This window comes from Lactuca serriola, chromosome 3, assembly GCF_051521515.1.
Source record: "Lactuca serriola cultivar US96UC23 chromosome 3, Lser_US96UC23_V15, whole genome shotgun sequence".
Taxonomy (NCBI): domain Eukaryota; kingdom Viridiplantae; phylum Streptophyta; class Magnoliopsida; order Asterales; family Asteraceae; genus Lactuca; species Lactuca serriola.
Genome location: NC_136410.1, coordinates 74698909 through 74713666, shown reverse-complemented (window position 1 = coordinate 74713666; position 14758 = coordinate 74698909). Strand labels below are relative to the sequence as shown.

Sequence of the window (14758 nt, the reverse complement as noted above, 5' to 3'; positions counted from 1 at the left end):
CTATTGAATGCCAATGTGACATCTCACTATGATAGAGTTTCATCCATTGAATAACAACTAGACTTGCCACCTCATTCAACTCTCCCACTGAACTCATCATAGTGGATGCTATTATAGGTTAGATCTTTGAAGATGTGACAACGTGTGTGTGTGTATATATATATATATATATATATATATATATATATACACATGCCATGCATGCATGGTGGATATCCTTTTGCATAATATGCACTTTTATTAGACAAATGTGTTGAATTTTAGACATTCCAAAATTTGAAATTATAACCCAAATCTTAAACCAAATGAAAAACACTTACTTGAAGCATATGATATACCATAGATTTTGAAGAAGGTGATATACCATAGATTTTAAAACTGACGATTTCATGATTCTTTTTCTTATCATAATTATCTATTTGTCTTATTAATCAATTCAGGGATAGATTACACACGAGTATGGTGTTTATTGATCAATCAGGTGGGTCATAAGAAAGTCGACTGTCCAATGTTGAGGAAAAGAGTAGTGAGTGCGCCTGCTCCAGCTACTTTTGTCACACCCCAAAACCGAGAACGGCGGAAACGTTCTGGGGCGGAGGACGTCATGTATGTATCACAACAATGTAAAGTAGTAAACAAGCAACAACATCCTCCATTGCATTAATAGAATAATTCTACTTACAAGTGTGTTCTTTCATAGTATAAAACAACATAATGAATACTCAAAATAAAAGACGAGTCTTGACTGCTCCGTCTTCTCTAAACCTTGCATCGGTACCTGTTTATTTGTAACATGAGAATACAAGTTATTTTGAAAGCGAGTATCAGCAATAAAGCTGGTGAATTCAAAAGTATTTTAATGTTATTGCTTTGAAAAGTTGTTATGAAAGACTGGTGAATGTTTGATGAAACATTTAGTATAAGTATGAAAACCTTAGAAAATCCCATATTTCCTACTAGTATAAAAAGTAGTCTTCTACCAAAACCCGAATGTTTTGAAAGTAGTCTTTTACCAAGACCTGACTGTTTTGAAAGTACGCATCACTTGAAAATGTGACAGTTTTTCCCTGTTTAACTATTATTATAAAACTATAAAAGTAATAATATAATAACTTATGTTGTATCCTTTGGTACTAAGATACACACGGCGTGGAAACTCGCCGTAAACGGATCAACCGTAGATGTGCATTTACCTCTGTTGCTAACAGCCGGGTGTAGGAATAGTTAGTCCCTTAAGTATACCTGTAATGGTATCAACCGAAAACATCCGTAGATGTTCATTTACCTCTGTAGCTAATAGTGGTGATAGGAATGGTTAGTCCCACAAAGTATCCTTTGGTACTAGGATATAAAGTCCAATCTATCTCGTCGATGATGTGATTGTATCACAAGGTAAAGATAAGAAGGAGAACTATATAACAGTATCTACACATATAATATGTAATAGTAACTCATCATATATTATCTACGTAAACGTACTCATCTAAGCGTATCTATGTAAACGTATTCATGTAAACGTATTCATGTAAGCGTATCTATGTAAACGTATTCATGTAAGAGGAATCTCTGTAAACGTATTCATGTAAGCGGAATCTCTGTAACAGTATCCCTATAATTATATCCATGTAAGAGGAATCTCTGTAAGAGTATCCCTTCATATAGCATGTAGTCTAGACTCATGAATGAACTGAATCTGGTGTAATTTCTTGTAACAGGGATAATGTTTTGTATCCCCTAAACTATTCCTATAATAGTTTACTAGAATGTAATTGATGAGTGTCCAAGTACGTTTATACACCCTTGCTACCCAAGAGCGTCGGAACTGAATTAACTGATGGAACATTTATGACTATATATGTACACATGATATATAACTAATATTTAAACGACCTTCGGACGGGTACCCGATATCCCACCAGACCACATCCAAATCGAGAAAAAAGAAACAGGGTGGATAGCCTTCCTAAGTCTTTTAAACATTTCTTATATAACTATACATATAGAGGCATGCAATTTATAATATAAAAGCATAAAAGAAGTTTTGTAAAACCTTTGAAAAGTTTAATACATAAGAATTTATGACTTGATGTCAGTTTATAAATCGATTCGAAAACCTTTTGACAAGGCAGTTTAAGTGTGAGAAAACCTTTGTTTGAAGCACAACTATAACAGATTCAAAAAGGAAACCTACAGTTTGTAAGACAGTTTCTAAAAGTGTTTCAACATGTAAAAACGTTTGTGAAAACTATTTGAAGTACCTATGAAAATGTTCGTTTGTTCTTGTATATGAATGTATCTCCTTGAAATAGTATTTCTAGTATGTAAAAGTTCGTGATGTTCTCGTAAAACTATACCTATTATAGTTTTCTAAAAGTGTGTCTCGTTTGTATAGTAATCCCTAGTGAAATGCTCACTTGTTATGAAAAGTATAATTTTTGTAGTGCCTAAGATGGACACATATACATACAGTATAAGCAGAGTGTTTGATTTATACATATATAACAACATTTTTCATTTCAAAAGATATGATGTTATCGTGATACATTTTGCATACGAAAGTTTCCCTATAATAGTTATAAATCACATATGATTCCGTTGATAAAAAGTGTATAATGAAACTTTATATAACACACGATAATAATCATGTGTTTTACTTGTATCCCCCCCCTTTTTAAAAGCATATAAAAGCATTTATAAGATATTTAAAATGTAGGGGTATGAACTCACTTGATTGATTGAAGAAAGCGGGACGAAAACCGAGCAGAACTTCTACTCGAGAAAGCGGATTTCTCGGGTTTCTCGGGGATCTCGGGAGCGTAACACTTCCTTCTTAACTTGGATATGAAAACCGGAACTTCGGTATGGCTCCGAGAGTTGAAACGCAGAGCTTCGGCGCGAGAAAGGGAGGAAATGAGCAAAAATGGCCGGCACCCTCGCATCCCTTTTATAGGGGCTGAAAGCCTCGCGCACGCGGGGCGTACTAACGAGGGTACGCTGGGCGTACGCAACGTCATGGCTTACCGCATCCTCGGACGAAGCATCGAAGTGACGTGGACGGATTAAGGCCGAGCATCCGAGTATGCTGGGCGTAACTTGGATTGGTCCGATGACTCCTCATTCGGATAATACCGGAATTTGAATTAAATTTATATTTTAATTATTTAGTCAACTTCAAAAATTCATATCTTCCTCATACGAACTCCGTTTTCGACGTTCATTATATCCGCGCGTAGGTGAGACTACGATCTACAACTTTCGTTTAGACTCCGTCGGCTAATTTTGACTTTATTTTTGATATTATATTTTTAATAGGCCAGGGCAGGAAAAGTCCGTTAAAATTCCATAACTCCTTCATCCGACGTCCGTTTTCGTCAGACTTTTTATCGTTGCGCTACTATTGTTGAGACCTTCGCTTCTCATTTAGTTTGTGTCGGCAAAAAGTCCCTCGATCTCTATTTCGAGTTTTTAGCTGTTTACTACTATATACGTAACTTAGAAAAATCATAACTTCTTCATACGAAGTCAGATTTGGACGTTCTTTCTATGTACTTTTACGGTTTAATGATATCTAAAACTTTCATTTAGATACCTAAGACTAAAAATTATTGTATTGAAACTTCGCGTTTTACGTCTATCAGTGTTGCCGAGAATCTTCGGTTGGTCATAACTTCTTCGTTATAACTCGGATTTTAGGGTTCTTTATATGTACGAAAACCTTGATACGATTCCTACTAATTTAGTTAACCCAAATAAGATTTTAGGAAAGTTAAATTTTGACTTAAATTTGACTTGTGTTCCATCATATTGTCTCGAAATACCGGGTTGTTACAACTTTGATGATTACTGATGGACGAGAGGGTAGGGCAGGAGCCCCAGCGGAGAGGAGCCAGGCTTTGCAGCGTCAGTCAGGGGAGGTCGATCAGGACTCAAGCAGGGGATGTCGCGGGTATATATCTTTTGTCTTCTTGTTGATTCATCTAAATTTTGTTGTTTGGAATCTCGCATCGGTTTGGGAAAGTGTATCTCTGGTTTAATTCGTTGCATATGTTTGGGTTATATCTTCAAGTAATGTCATATGCCTTTTGCATGTCGTGAATTATTAGTGGTTAGTGAAGGGTTGTTTCTCTTATAACGGGTGTAGAGTGTTCTGTGTTATCTTGGTTGTAGTCGGGATCAGTTCGGGGGCATTGTGTGGAAGGTTTATGGTCAGGATTTAGCGGGTTAGTTGTCCAGTATCGCCAGGATCTAGTAGTTTTAGCCATTGTGCTTGGATTGGTTTTTGAAGGTGCCGAGGGAAGTGGTTTGTTGTTGAGGCTTTAGTTGGAGCATCCGTCCTTTGAACTTCAAGATTTCAGTGGGATATCATTCTAAATATCTGGAATTATCAGTGTTGTGGAGATTCGGGAAGGGTTCAACTAGTCTTCAAGGGTTGTGCGGTCTTTTGATTTGGTTAGTAATGGATCACTAGCAAGGTTAAGCGTTGGTTGTCAGCGGGTCGATCGTTGGAACGTAAGAAGGATTGGGGAATCCTTCAATTCTCATGTGTTTTGAGAATTTAGTTGATTCAAAGTAGGGGAGAATCATCCAGGAGTTTAGGAGCATGAGCGGTTTTGAAACTAGGATAAGTTTCGCGTCCTCGTCGGGAAGGAAGACGACCCAAGTGGCTGTTTGGATTGATGATTGTGTGAGCTGGAAGTCTGGGAAACTTACCAACATTGAGATCGCATTCTCATGGTGTTTGATAGCAGACTGTGGGGAACCAAGTTGGTGTTCCAGGAATGGATCAAGTTCAGCTCGGGCGTCCGGTCGAGTGTGTGCTAGACTCTGGGTGTATTCGATTTGATAGATTAGAGGTAAGGCATTAGGTTGCGATTATGGTAAGTGGTGGTGCTGTAAGACTGTGGTGTGGCCTGTAGCATTCACTAGATAGCAGTTACTGTAGAAGTGTTGTAAGACTGCGAGGTGGCTGTAGCATTTACTAGTGGTCAATTGGTGTAGGAGTGTTGTAACACTTCGGGGTGGTCCGTAGCATTCACCAGTCCTTGTTCAGAGGTGAAATGGTAACAAACCTGTGTTTTGCTCGCGATTTTCTTTGGATGGTTTAGACCAGGGTGGGTCAGTTCGCAAGGTTGTTGGAGGGCCACAATATGATTGGAATAAGGATATAGTAGACCGATTATGAGGAAAGACTACAGTTGGTCCTGTAGCGTTCAATTTAGCATCGAGTTAGTGTCGAGATGGTTTGGATAGTTATTGCCTGTGAGGCTTTTTGACGGAAGCCGCGAGGGGCGACTGTATGGGACTCTTTTGGCTTAGCGACCGGGTCGGAACCTAGAATTTCGGATGACTGGCAGACGGATTGGGACCAGGGAGGTCTCGGTGGATTTTGGAAAGCATCCAGTAGGCAACATGCTATTCCGAATAGTATCAGTGTTTCATGCAGTATCGGTGTTTCGGGCAGTATCAGTGTTTCGGGCAAAATCAGTGTTTTGGGCAATTTCAGTGTTTCAGGCAATTTTAGTGTGTGGAGCAGTATCAGTGTTTCAGGCAGTATTAGTGATTTGGGTTTCGTGTATGTGTGGAGTCTGGTTGATTAGGAAATGCTAAGTCACTCGCAGTGGGATTATCTGAGCCTTCTGTCAAGTATAAGTGTTCTGTAGCTACTTATGGTCAATGACTTTGTTTCCCTTTGAAGCAACAATGTGATCGGGGGTTGGAAGCATTTTGTTTGGTACGAGACTCTATGAGGATGATTTGGTGGTGGTTCGGTGTGGAAGGCCTGACATGGGGTCAGACCATTGAGACTTTAGGTTTCGAATGTCAAGTAGTAGGATGGGTTTTATTCAAGAGATTGGGGATTTGTTATTCTTTGGGCTTAAAGAACTACTCTAAGGATGGTTTCGGTTGACCTGGAGCGGCCGTGGTAGGACCAGAGTTGGAAGTGTTATGTTTGGACTGTTATTCATTGAGGGTTTGTCATAGAGTTGTTTCAGCATGGCCGGTCTGTTGGGGAGTCGGGCCATTATAGACTTCAAGTCTCAAAAAGGTAGAAGTGGGTTGTAGGGGCTGAAGGTTTGGATGTTATCTTCCGGATAGAAGTTTCGGTTGCATTAGGAAGATTATTTTTGTGCGCAAAATTTTCGATTATGATCATCAGGTGGGTTGTTTTGTTATGAGTGTTAATAAGAAGCGATTTCGAGGATGAAATCTAATTTGAGTGGGGGAGATTTGTAACACACGGAATCTAGAAGGCCAATTATGGAAATAAATTCCCTTCTTAGGGGCCAACTCGTCGAGTTTAAGGCATAAAATCGATGTGTTGGAAGCTTTTGGGGTGCGTGTTTTTAAGGACCAACTCGTTGAGTTGGTGAAGGGAACTCGACGAGGACGCTGTTGGAGGAACCCTAATTTTTGGGTTTTGCACCCTATTTAAACACCTTAAGTTCCAGGTAATGGCCTCATTCCTAGCCTCCATAGCCCCTAACCCTAATCTCGAAACCCTAGAGCCTCCTTGAGTGGTGTGAGCTTATTGTGAGTATGTTTTGGTGTGTTGGAAACTCATTGAAGGGAAGAAAAGCTTGGTGCAAAGTGGCGGTTCAAGTAGGAGATTTTAGATCTTGATTCTCTGCTTCATTTCCAGCACATCTTGGGTATAAAGTTCTAACCTTGCTTAATATTTGCTTAGATCTCTTATTTGGTTAAATTGCATGCTTTTAGCCATGGACGGGTGATTATTGGGGAAGTAGAACTCCTAAGTGCTTACTCTTTTAGTTCTATGATCTTCATGAGTTCTTTTGGCATAAAGGTGCCAACTTTATGGTCTTAAGGGCTTCATGCATCTATTAATCTCTTCTTTTATTCTCTTATGAGCTTTTGAGCCTCTCTTAGCCATTCATGAGTGTAAAGTTGGAAGCTTTATGTGACCATGCAGCCTTAAAGGACCAGATCTGTATTTTAGGGCTTTGTCTTGGTGGTTAAGTGATTATTGATTAAACCCTTAACCTTTTTCAGTCTAGGATTTGGGTTTTGAGCCCACTTGGTTGGTCCTTAGGGGTAAAGTTGGAAACTTTATCCTTCTAGACGCTATTTCAGTTAAGATCCGAGTGGGGAAGCTGTTAGTTTCGGTTATGTCGGCTTAATGGGTTAAGATGTTTGGTTCCTAATGAACTCGGCGAGTTTTTGGGTGAACTCAGCGAGTTGGATCGGTTCTTTTCGATTTTTGTAGTCTGATAAAGGAAACTCGACGAGTTGGGTCAACTTGGGTCGTTGAATTTGACTTTTGACTTATGTCTTTAACCTAGTTTGTCCCAAGGGGTGTTTGTGGTAATTTGAATTGTACTTAAGGAAAATATGGGCTTAGAATAAGGCCTCTATGGGATTGGTCATAATTTCGAAAATTGGGCCATTAGTGGGCCTTTGTGGACCCTTTGGTTTTGGGTTTGAGGGGTTGAGTTATAAAAAGGCCATTCGAACACAAAGTGTTGGACTAGAGAGAAAGGTTGGGCCTTAAGGCAAGACCATGTAAGGGGTTTGGGCCCAATTTGGAAAATTGGGCCAATGGTTGATTTGTGGGTCTTTGGGCTTTTTAGAGTGTAGTTGGGTCATAAATTTGGACAAGGTTAGGTAGGGGTAAAATGGTCCTTTTACCCCATGCATGGAGTTGTGATTTGGATTGGAACTCAATTGTTAATTGGGTGTCATTTTGTTACTGGTAGTTTGGGAATCAGTTAGCCTGCAGTCAGGAGTTCTCTGTAAGATTCAACAGTGCAAGGTGAGTCTTCTCACTATATCCATGGGTCGAAGGAACCAATGCCGACCCATTATGTGTTATGTGGTATGATAGCTGGCTCTGTGATATTTGCATGGAAGACCCCGAGGGAGCCCGAGGCAATTGGATGTCAAACCATGAGGGGAAAGCCCATGACATTCCAGGTAAAGACCATGGGGGAGCCTATGACATAATAGATAAAGACCATAGGGGAGCCCATGTCACCTATATGTATGTGTGTGATAGTCTGTGATTATATGTGGTATGGTATTTTGGGGAAGTCACTAAACTTTGTGCTTACAATTTTCAGTTTATGTTTCAGGTACTCTAGTTTTCAAATGAAGAGCTCGGGATGATTGCAGAGCACACACCACATGTTTTCCACAATATATGATCTTTGGGATTGGACTCTAATAATTGTATTACTTGAAATGCTTTTCAGTGTTTTGAACAAAGTTACAATAGTGTTTTAATTATAATAAAAAAGAAATTTTTACCTTGGATTTTTGGGTTGTTACAACTTGGCTAAGGGGTTGTTTGTTTTTTGGCTACAAATCTGCACAATCACTTTTGTCTGCGCCGCACAGACCACGTGTAGACATATATCATTGTAGTGTGTTTGTTTTTTCAAAGTGCGCAAATCTAAAACGTCTGCATGAAGTCTTCAACACATAGACATGGACTAGCCTCTATTGAGGCCTGTGGAAGTACTTTTAACCTAAAAAACACACATTTTCTTTTCTTTTCTCTTTCAGCGCCTCCATTCTTACGATACTTTCCACCCTCGACGCCTCCCACCCTCGAAGCCTCGCTGCCTCCCTCCACCACCATTATTCACCGTTCTTCATCTCTGATCAAAACCACCACCCTCCTCTTTGTTCGTAGGCGACAAAAAACGCAACAAGCGACGTCATCACCAGTCTTTGACACCCTCATCTCCGAACGATATGCACCTTTTTTTTCTGTTTTTTTAGTTGTAACATGAAATTGAAGTTTATTCTTGTTGGAAAACTCTTTAATGTACTGAAACATGATGTTTAATTTTGCTGAAATTGTTTCTTGTTGCTTAAATTTGTTTTTGGATGTTAGAAATCTGAAAATATTTGGTTGAAATAGCCTGTCATGCTTAAAATTCTTATTAAATGTTGCTGAAAATCAATATTCCTTGATGTATTTTGCTGGAAATTCCATAACATTGGTTAAATCAAGCTTTTTCTTGATGAAAATATGAAAATTGTGCTGAAATATGAATATAGTGCTGAAAATATGAAAATAGTGTTGGAAATAGTCATTATGTGTGTGTGTGTGTGTTTTTTTTGTTTTTTTGCTGAAAATACTCCTTATTGTTGAAAATAGTCATTATGTTTTGTTTTTTTGTTGAAATGTATATGATATGTATGGTGTTAAATTGATTTTTGATGCAATTCCTTATGAAAGCAGCTTTGTGGATGCTCCAATACCTTATGAAATCTGATTTGTTTATGATATATTGGTTATTAGAAATGAGAGACAAATAATAATGGACCAATGAGCATTTAAAATGCTTATTGGATACTTGTATTGAAGAAGTAGAGAATATAGATAGAAAATGATTAAGTTTGCACAATGATTCATGGATTAGGCTTGCAAGAGTTCTTAAAGAAAAATTTGGTATGGATTTAACTAAAAAACAATCAAAAAACACATATGACAATTTGAAAGTCAAATACACAGGATGAGTATATTTGAAAAACAAATCTGACAATATATACAATTCTCAAACAAACACTTTTAACTTAACAACCGAGGAGTGAGATGATTTTAAGAAGGTTTATATATATATATATATATATATATATATATATATATATATATATATATATATATATATTTATCACTACAGTTTATCACTTTCAACTATTTACAAAATATTCTTTGGTTTTTTAAGTGGAAATGAAATTTATATTTAAGTTGACATTATAATGTTATATTTAACTTAACAATTTAAGTATTTTGTCCAAACTGTTCGATAGTTGTAGCTTTAAACTGATAATGGTTAACATACAACAAAATATTAAATCTAATAAATTAAGTATAATATGTTAAAAGTTAAAGACATAACTTTATAAGTAGAAGTAAATATATTATTTTAAAAGTGAAATTTAGTATATTTATGATTACGCTTTAAGTTTGATATTTATTTAACCTCATTAACCAACTTATAATCATTGTTAGAAAGACACTACAATTAATTACTTTTAACTATTTATAAGGTATTCTTTGGGTTGTTTAAGTTAAACTAAAATTTATATTTAAGTTGATCCTGTAATATTATATTCAAATTAATAATTTAAATATTTTATACATATTGTTCCAAAATTGTATCTTTAAAATGATAATGTTTTACATCTAACAATATATTAAAACTAATAAATTAAGTATAGTATGTTAAAAGTTAAAAAACATAACTTTATAAGTAGAAGTAAATATATTATTTTAATATTGAAATTTAGTTTATATATGATTACACTTTAAATTTGATATTTATTTAACCTTATTAACCAACTTATAATTATTATTAGAAAAAAATTGAAAAGTCATGAGAGTTTCAAATGAATGAATGTGATAAAAGGAAAAATGATATATATATATATATATATATATATATATATATATATATATATATATATATATATATATCACATGAAGAAATAATACTAATAAAAAAGAAATATTTTTACTTAAAATAAAATACCAAAACAAACATAAATACTAAAACAAACATACACTATCAATAAGTTAATCTTGGAGATCAAATTACACTACTCAAAGATTTGAACATTGAGTTTTAGCATATATTAAAAAATTGAGTAAATATCAATTGAGTTTTTACTTATCAAAGTCGGCTAATATAATCATAAAAAAATCAAATCACTTTAAGTAAAAAGCTCCATTTATTATTTGTTTGTCATCGCTTAACATACATTAAAAGTAAACTTTGAGTCAAAGTTACAAACATGACTTTTAACAAATAAACTCTATTGATGATTACAATAGGCAAAGTTCCGATTTTTCAAAACTAGCTTTTAACATAAATTAGAAAATTGACAGACCTATTGTAATCGTTAAGAATAACCAAAATCGAAAAACAGAAATAACAAACCTTATTTGTGTTTCAAAGTTAGATTTTGGTTACGCCTAAAGGAGGTCACCCCCGACTTTTTATCGTCGCCAGAAACCCTAATTCCGCTATGATTCGTCACTAACAATCCAAATCAACATACATTTTTTCCTTCTTGATCTTTCTTTCTTTCTCGAATCCTCTGGCAAGATGGCATTTAGACCACTTGAAGATCGATTGTGGTTGCGGCAGTTGATGATGATGGCGTTAAGGAGGAGGCACCTCATCTGGTCTCATCGGTGTCTCTTCTGGTGTCACTGGTGATGGGTACGACAATGGTGGCTGCATCTTATGAAACCTTAGAGAGAGGGGGGATATAGATATGAGAATATGAAAGGTAAGAGGTGAGAGGGTGAGAAATTATAAGAAATAGGTAAAGCTGCAATTCCTATTATGCCCAGACCATTTAAAAGTTACACCTTAATGCTAGTAGTTTTAGAATTTTTCATAAATTGCCCATTTAATGTAACCTTACATCTAAATATTTACATGGTACAGATCTGTTCTCGCATTCTTAACCTTTTAGGTGTTCTCATTTGATTATTGGTATAAGTTAATAAATAGTTTCCTCAGAAAATATTATTGACAAACCGACCTGATAACCAAATTTTTTGACTCATTTATTCTATCGAAAACAAAATCTTAGAGCGTATAGACTACAAATAGTTGCTCAACCAATTTGTTATCAAGAATGTTAGGAGAGATGCATGGATCGTCGGTTAGCTGTTACGATATGTAACTACTCATTAAAATACTATGATTTTGTTATTTTTATTGTTATAAAGTTTATCGTCGTTTTTTGTTTTAAATTTGTTTATGTAATTTAATTCATTACACGTTAAGGCCTAAGAGTTTTTTCTTCACGATTCGTTTTATACATTTGAATCCTTAGGACTGACCCGGATTATGATACCTAGCTATAAATACTTGTAATCGTAAACCCTAACAATAACTATACCAAGCCCATATACAATTATATTTATAATAGTTGAATAGGCCATACCTTAATATGTCCATACTCCAAACACTTATCTTGCTGAAAATCATCATTTTTTTTTCACTTTGTTCCAAGTCGGTTATTCGTTCGGATCACCAATTTCGAAGACATAACACATCTTCTTATCAACATTGCCTATAGCATATGATGCCTAAATATGACATCCCAATTCTCTATATAAGTAGATTTTTATGAATTTATATTATTACCGTCATCACTTTGTGTATAAGCAACATGCATTCGTGGAACATGAGTGGCATCCGAGCATCAACAAAAGAGAAATACGAGTAAAAGTACATACTATTAATGTTTATCTTCTTGGCTCGTAATCAAGCAACTAGAATCAATTATTATGCTCAACTTTTCTCGATCTTATGACAAAAAACAGTATACATGTAGTATATGCATGATCATATGTGCTTATTTGGTCAAACATATACTAGCGCAAGTAAGACCACAAGGAAGATCCCGAGGACACAATAAGAACACACACACGACACACACACACACACACAAAACATAAAAACACCAACGTATGAGTGGAATCCCAAAATCAGAAAAACCAAAAACGATTTTCTTTCACAATAAAATAGAACTTGGAAAATTAATGAATGAATATCATAAAACAAACTAATTACACTTTTTAACAAGAGCCAAACAGAATCAGCTTAGCATAAAAGAAGTTCAATGAAATTAGTCACCAAAAGTACAATTAACCTGTATGTGGTAACCTTTTTAATAGCTGAGATAAGACATTGAATTGTTCTAAATCAACAACGTAATAATCAGCAATGATTCAACCCCTCAAGTAAATGAGTAACTAATAAAAAGCTTCCAGGATGATTAGCAAGGTGAGATATTTGTAACCCCGTAATTAACAGTTGATGTTCTTACCTAAATATAAAGCAACTAAGATCTTACTACAACATTCTCAATCAGGCGAATGTAGAGCCATAAAATCAATGTACATTCAGATACCTGGGATTTTAATGGAATAACCCAACTAAAAAGAAATACCACATCAGATGTATTATTCTCGATTTAAATACATTCTGGATGCAGAATATGCCATGAAGGCATGAGAAGCAATAACAAAATATGATGCTTTGGGCAAAAAGGATGAGTGATCATTAAAATTTTTTCACTCTGTTGTTCATCTACAGTCTACAGTAAACGAAAGGCATTGAACACTAAGAACACAAGCATCAAAATCACAAAGGAAAATCAACTTAATTGTAAGGATCCATTTATATATAAAGGTCTAGAACATCAAAGCTTAAAAACTACCGATTATAACAGAAAATTTGAAACGCAAACTTTTTTTTTCCCCATAACAGTAGATTTGGAAATAGTGGAAAAGTACCGATTCGATTAAATCCATCACATCATTACTGGTTCTTCAACTTCTCGACCCTGTTATTCAACTGATCGATCTTAATAACCAAGTGCGTGACGGAAAACAACAGCCAATAGAAAACCAAAGCGCTAACGATCAACAACATGTTGCGCTGGCTCTTCATGATGGATTTCTGGTGACGCAAGTGCTCCGTTGGGGTACACGATTCCGCCTCACAGTTGGGTCGATGCTCGTATTTCCAGTAGATATCCATGAATAGGAAGAGGCAAAAGGGGACGATCGAGAGGAACGGTTTGAGGAGGTTACGGATGACGGCGACTAAGCCCTTTCGGAGCGGGCCAAGGCCAGGAATGGTCAGCAGAAGGACCATGACTGCTTCTGCCGCGGCGGCGTAGCCGAGGACAACCCATTCTAACGCCATTGTTAATTGATCGGAGAGAAGATTGAAGAATACGAAAACCCTAGATCTGTTGTGGTGTGGACGATGAGAGGATTGTGAGGGGTGGAAAGAAAAGGAAATCGAGTTTCTTCGAAGATGTAGTCGTTGCCTCGTTGGTCGGTGATGGGACACGTGTGGACACGTGGTATCTTAGTAGAGAACCAAGGAGAGAGGACTAAAATAGTAAAATGTATTAAAAAATAATTAGATAAAGGATAAAATGGAAATGGAGTAATCTAACAGTTATAAACATAGTTGTTAATAAAAATAATCATTTCAAATTTTTATTGCAAAAATAAGCACATACTCCAGATATCATATTTCGGAGTGCATAATTTTGTTTCGGGCTTGGGATACAGAATACGATATTCCGGAGTATAAATGATGTTTCGGAGTTGGTGTTGGTTGGTCGGATTTTTGTCTGGAATCTGACATACTTTACGTTCCGGACTGAAAAAATGTATTCCTGACTACAGTCTGAAACGGTCGTACATTCCGGAGTGTTATTCCGGAGAGATATAATTAGGGTATTTGTATGGTTTTGTTCCATATATGCAATATATTCGTGTGTTTAATACTTTCCATAAACGTTTCAGAATGAGTATGTATACGAGATTTTTTTTCTTTTTCGAATGTTAGTTTCTAGTGGAGGGCAATGGCAACGTATCAACAGATGTATGTCGTATCTTGCTCCGGACTACACATGATTTGGTGTAGATATAAGCAATGATATCAACTTAATTGGGTTAGTTATGTTGATTGCTTCCAAGGCCATGTTACACGCTGATCAAATTTGCTTATTTTTTCAATGTCATGGATCAAATATAGTTAGACAGATTATTAACGATAGTGATATTAGATATTTTCTTAGTTTTATTAGTCTTATGCCTCCTAACATAGTACAATTGTAAATAATGTATTGGAAAGTGGTATCGATTTCTCGGGGAAAATTGTTCTGGAAATGTTTCTTCCGGTGTTGGGTGTAACCAAATTTGTAATTTATTACTGATGACAACCAACCATGTTCCTTCTTACAA

At 36.0% G+C, this 14758-nt stretch overlaps 1 protein-coding gene across 1 annotated transcript; it reads right to left on the bottom strand.

The window, feature by feature from the left end:
• Positions 1-13149: 13149 nt before the first annotated feature.
• LOC145092647 (uncharacterized) lies at positions 13150-13806 on the bottom strand. Its single transcript, XM_079030610.1, has one exon. The coding sequence runs from the start codon at positions 13701-13703 to the stop codon at positions 13314-13316; it is 390 nt and encodes a 129-aa protein (XP_078886736.1). The 5' UTR covers positions 13704-13806; the 3' UTR covers positions 13150-13313.
• Positions 13807-14758: the final 952 nt, after the last annotated feature.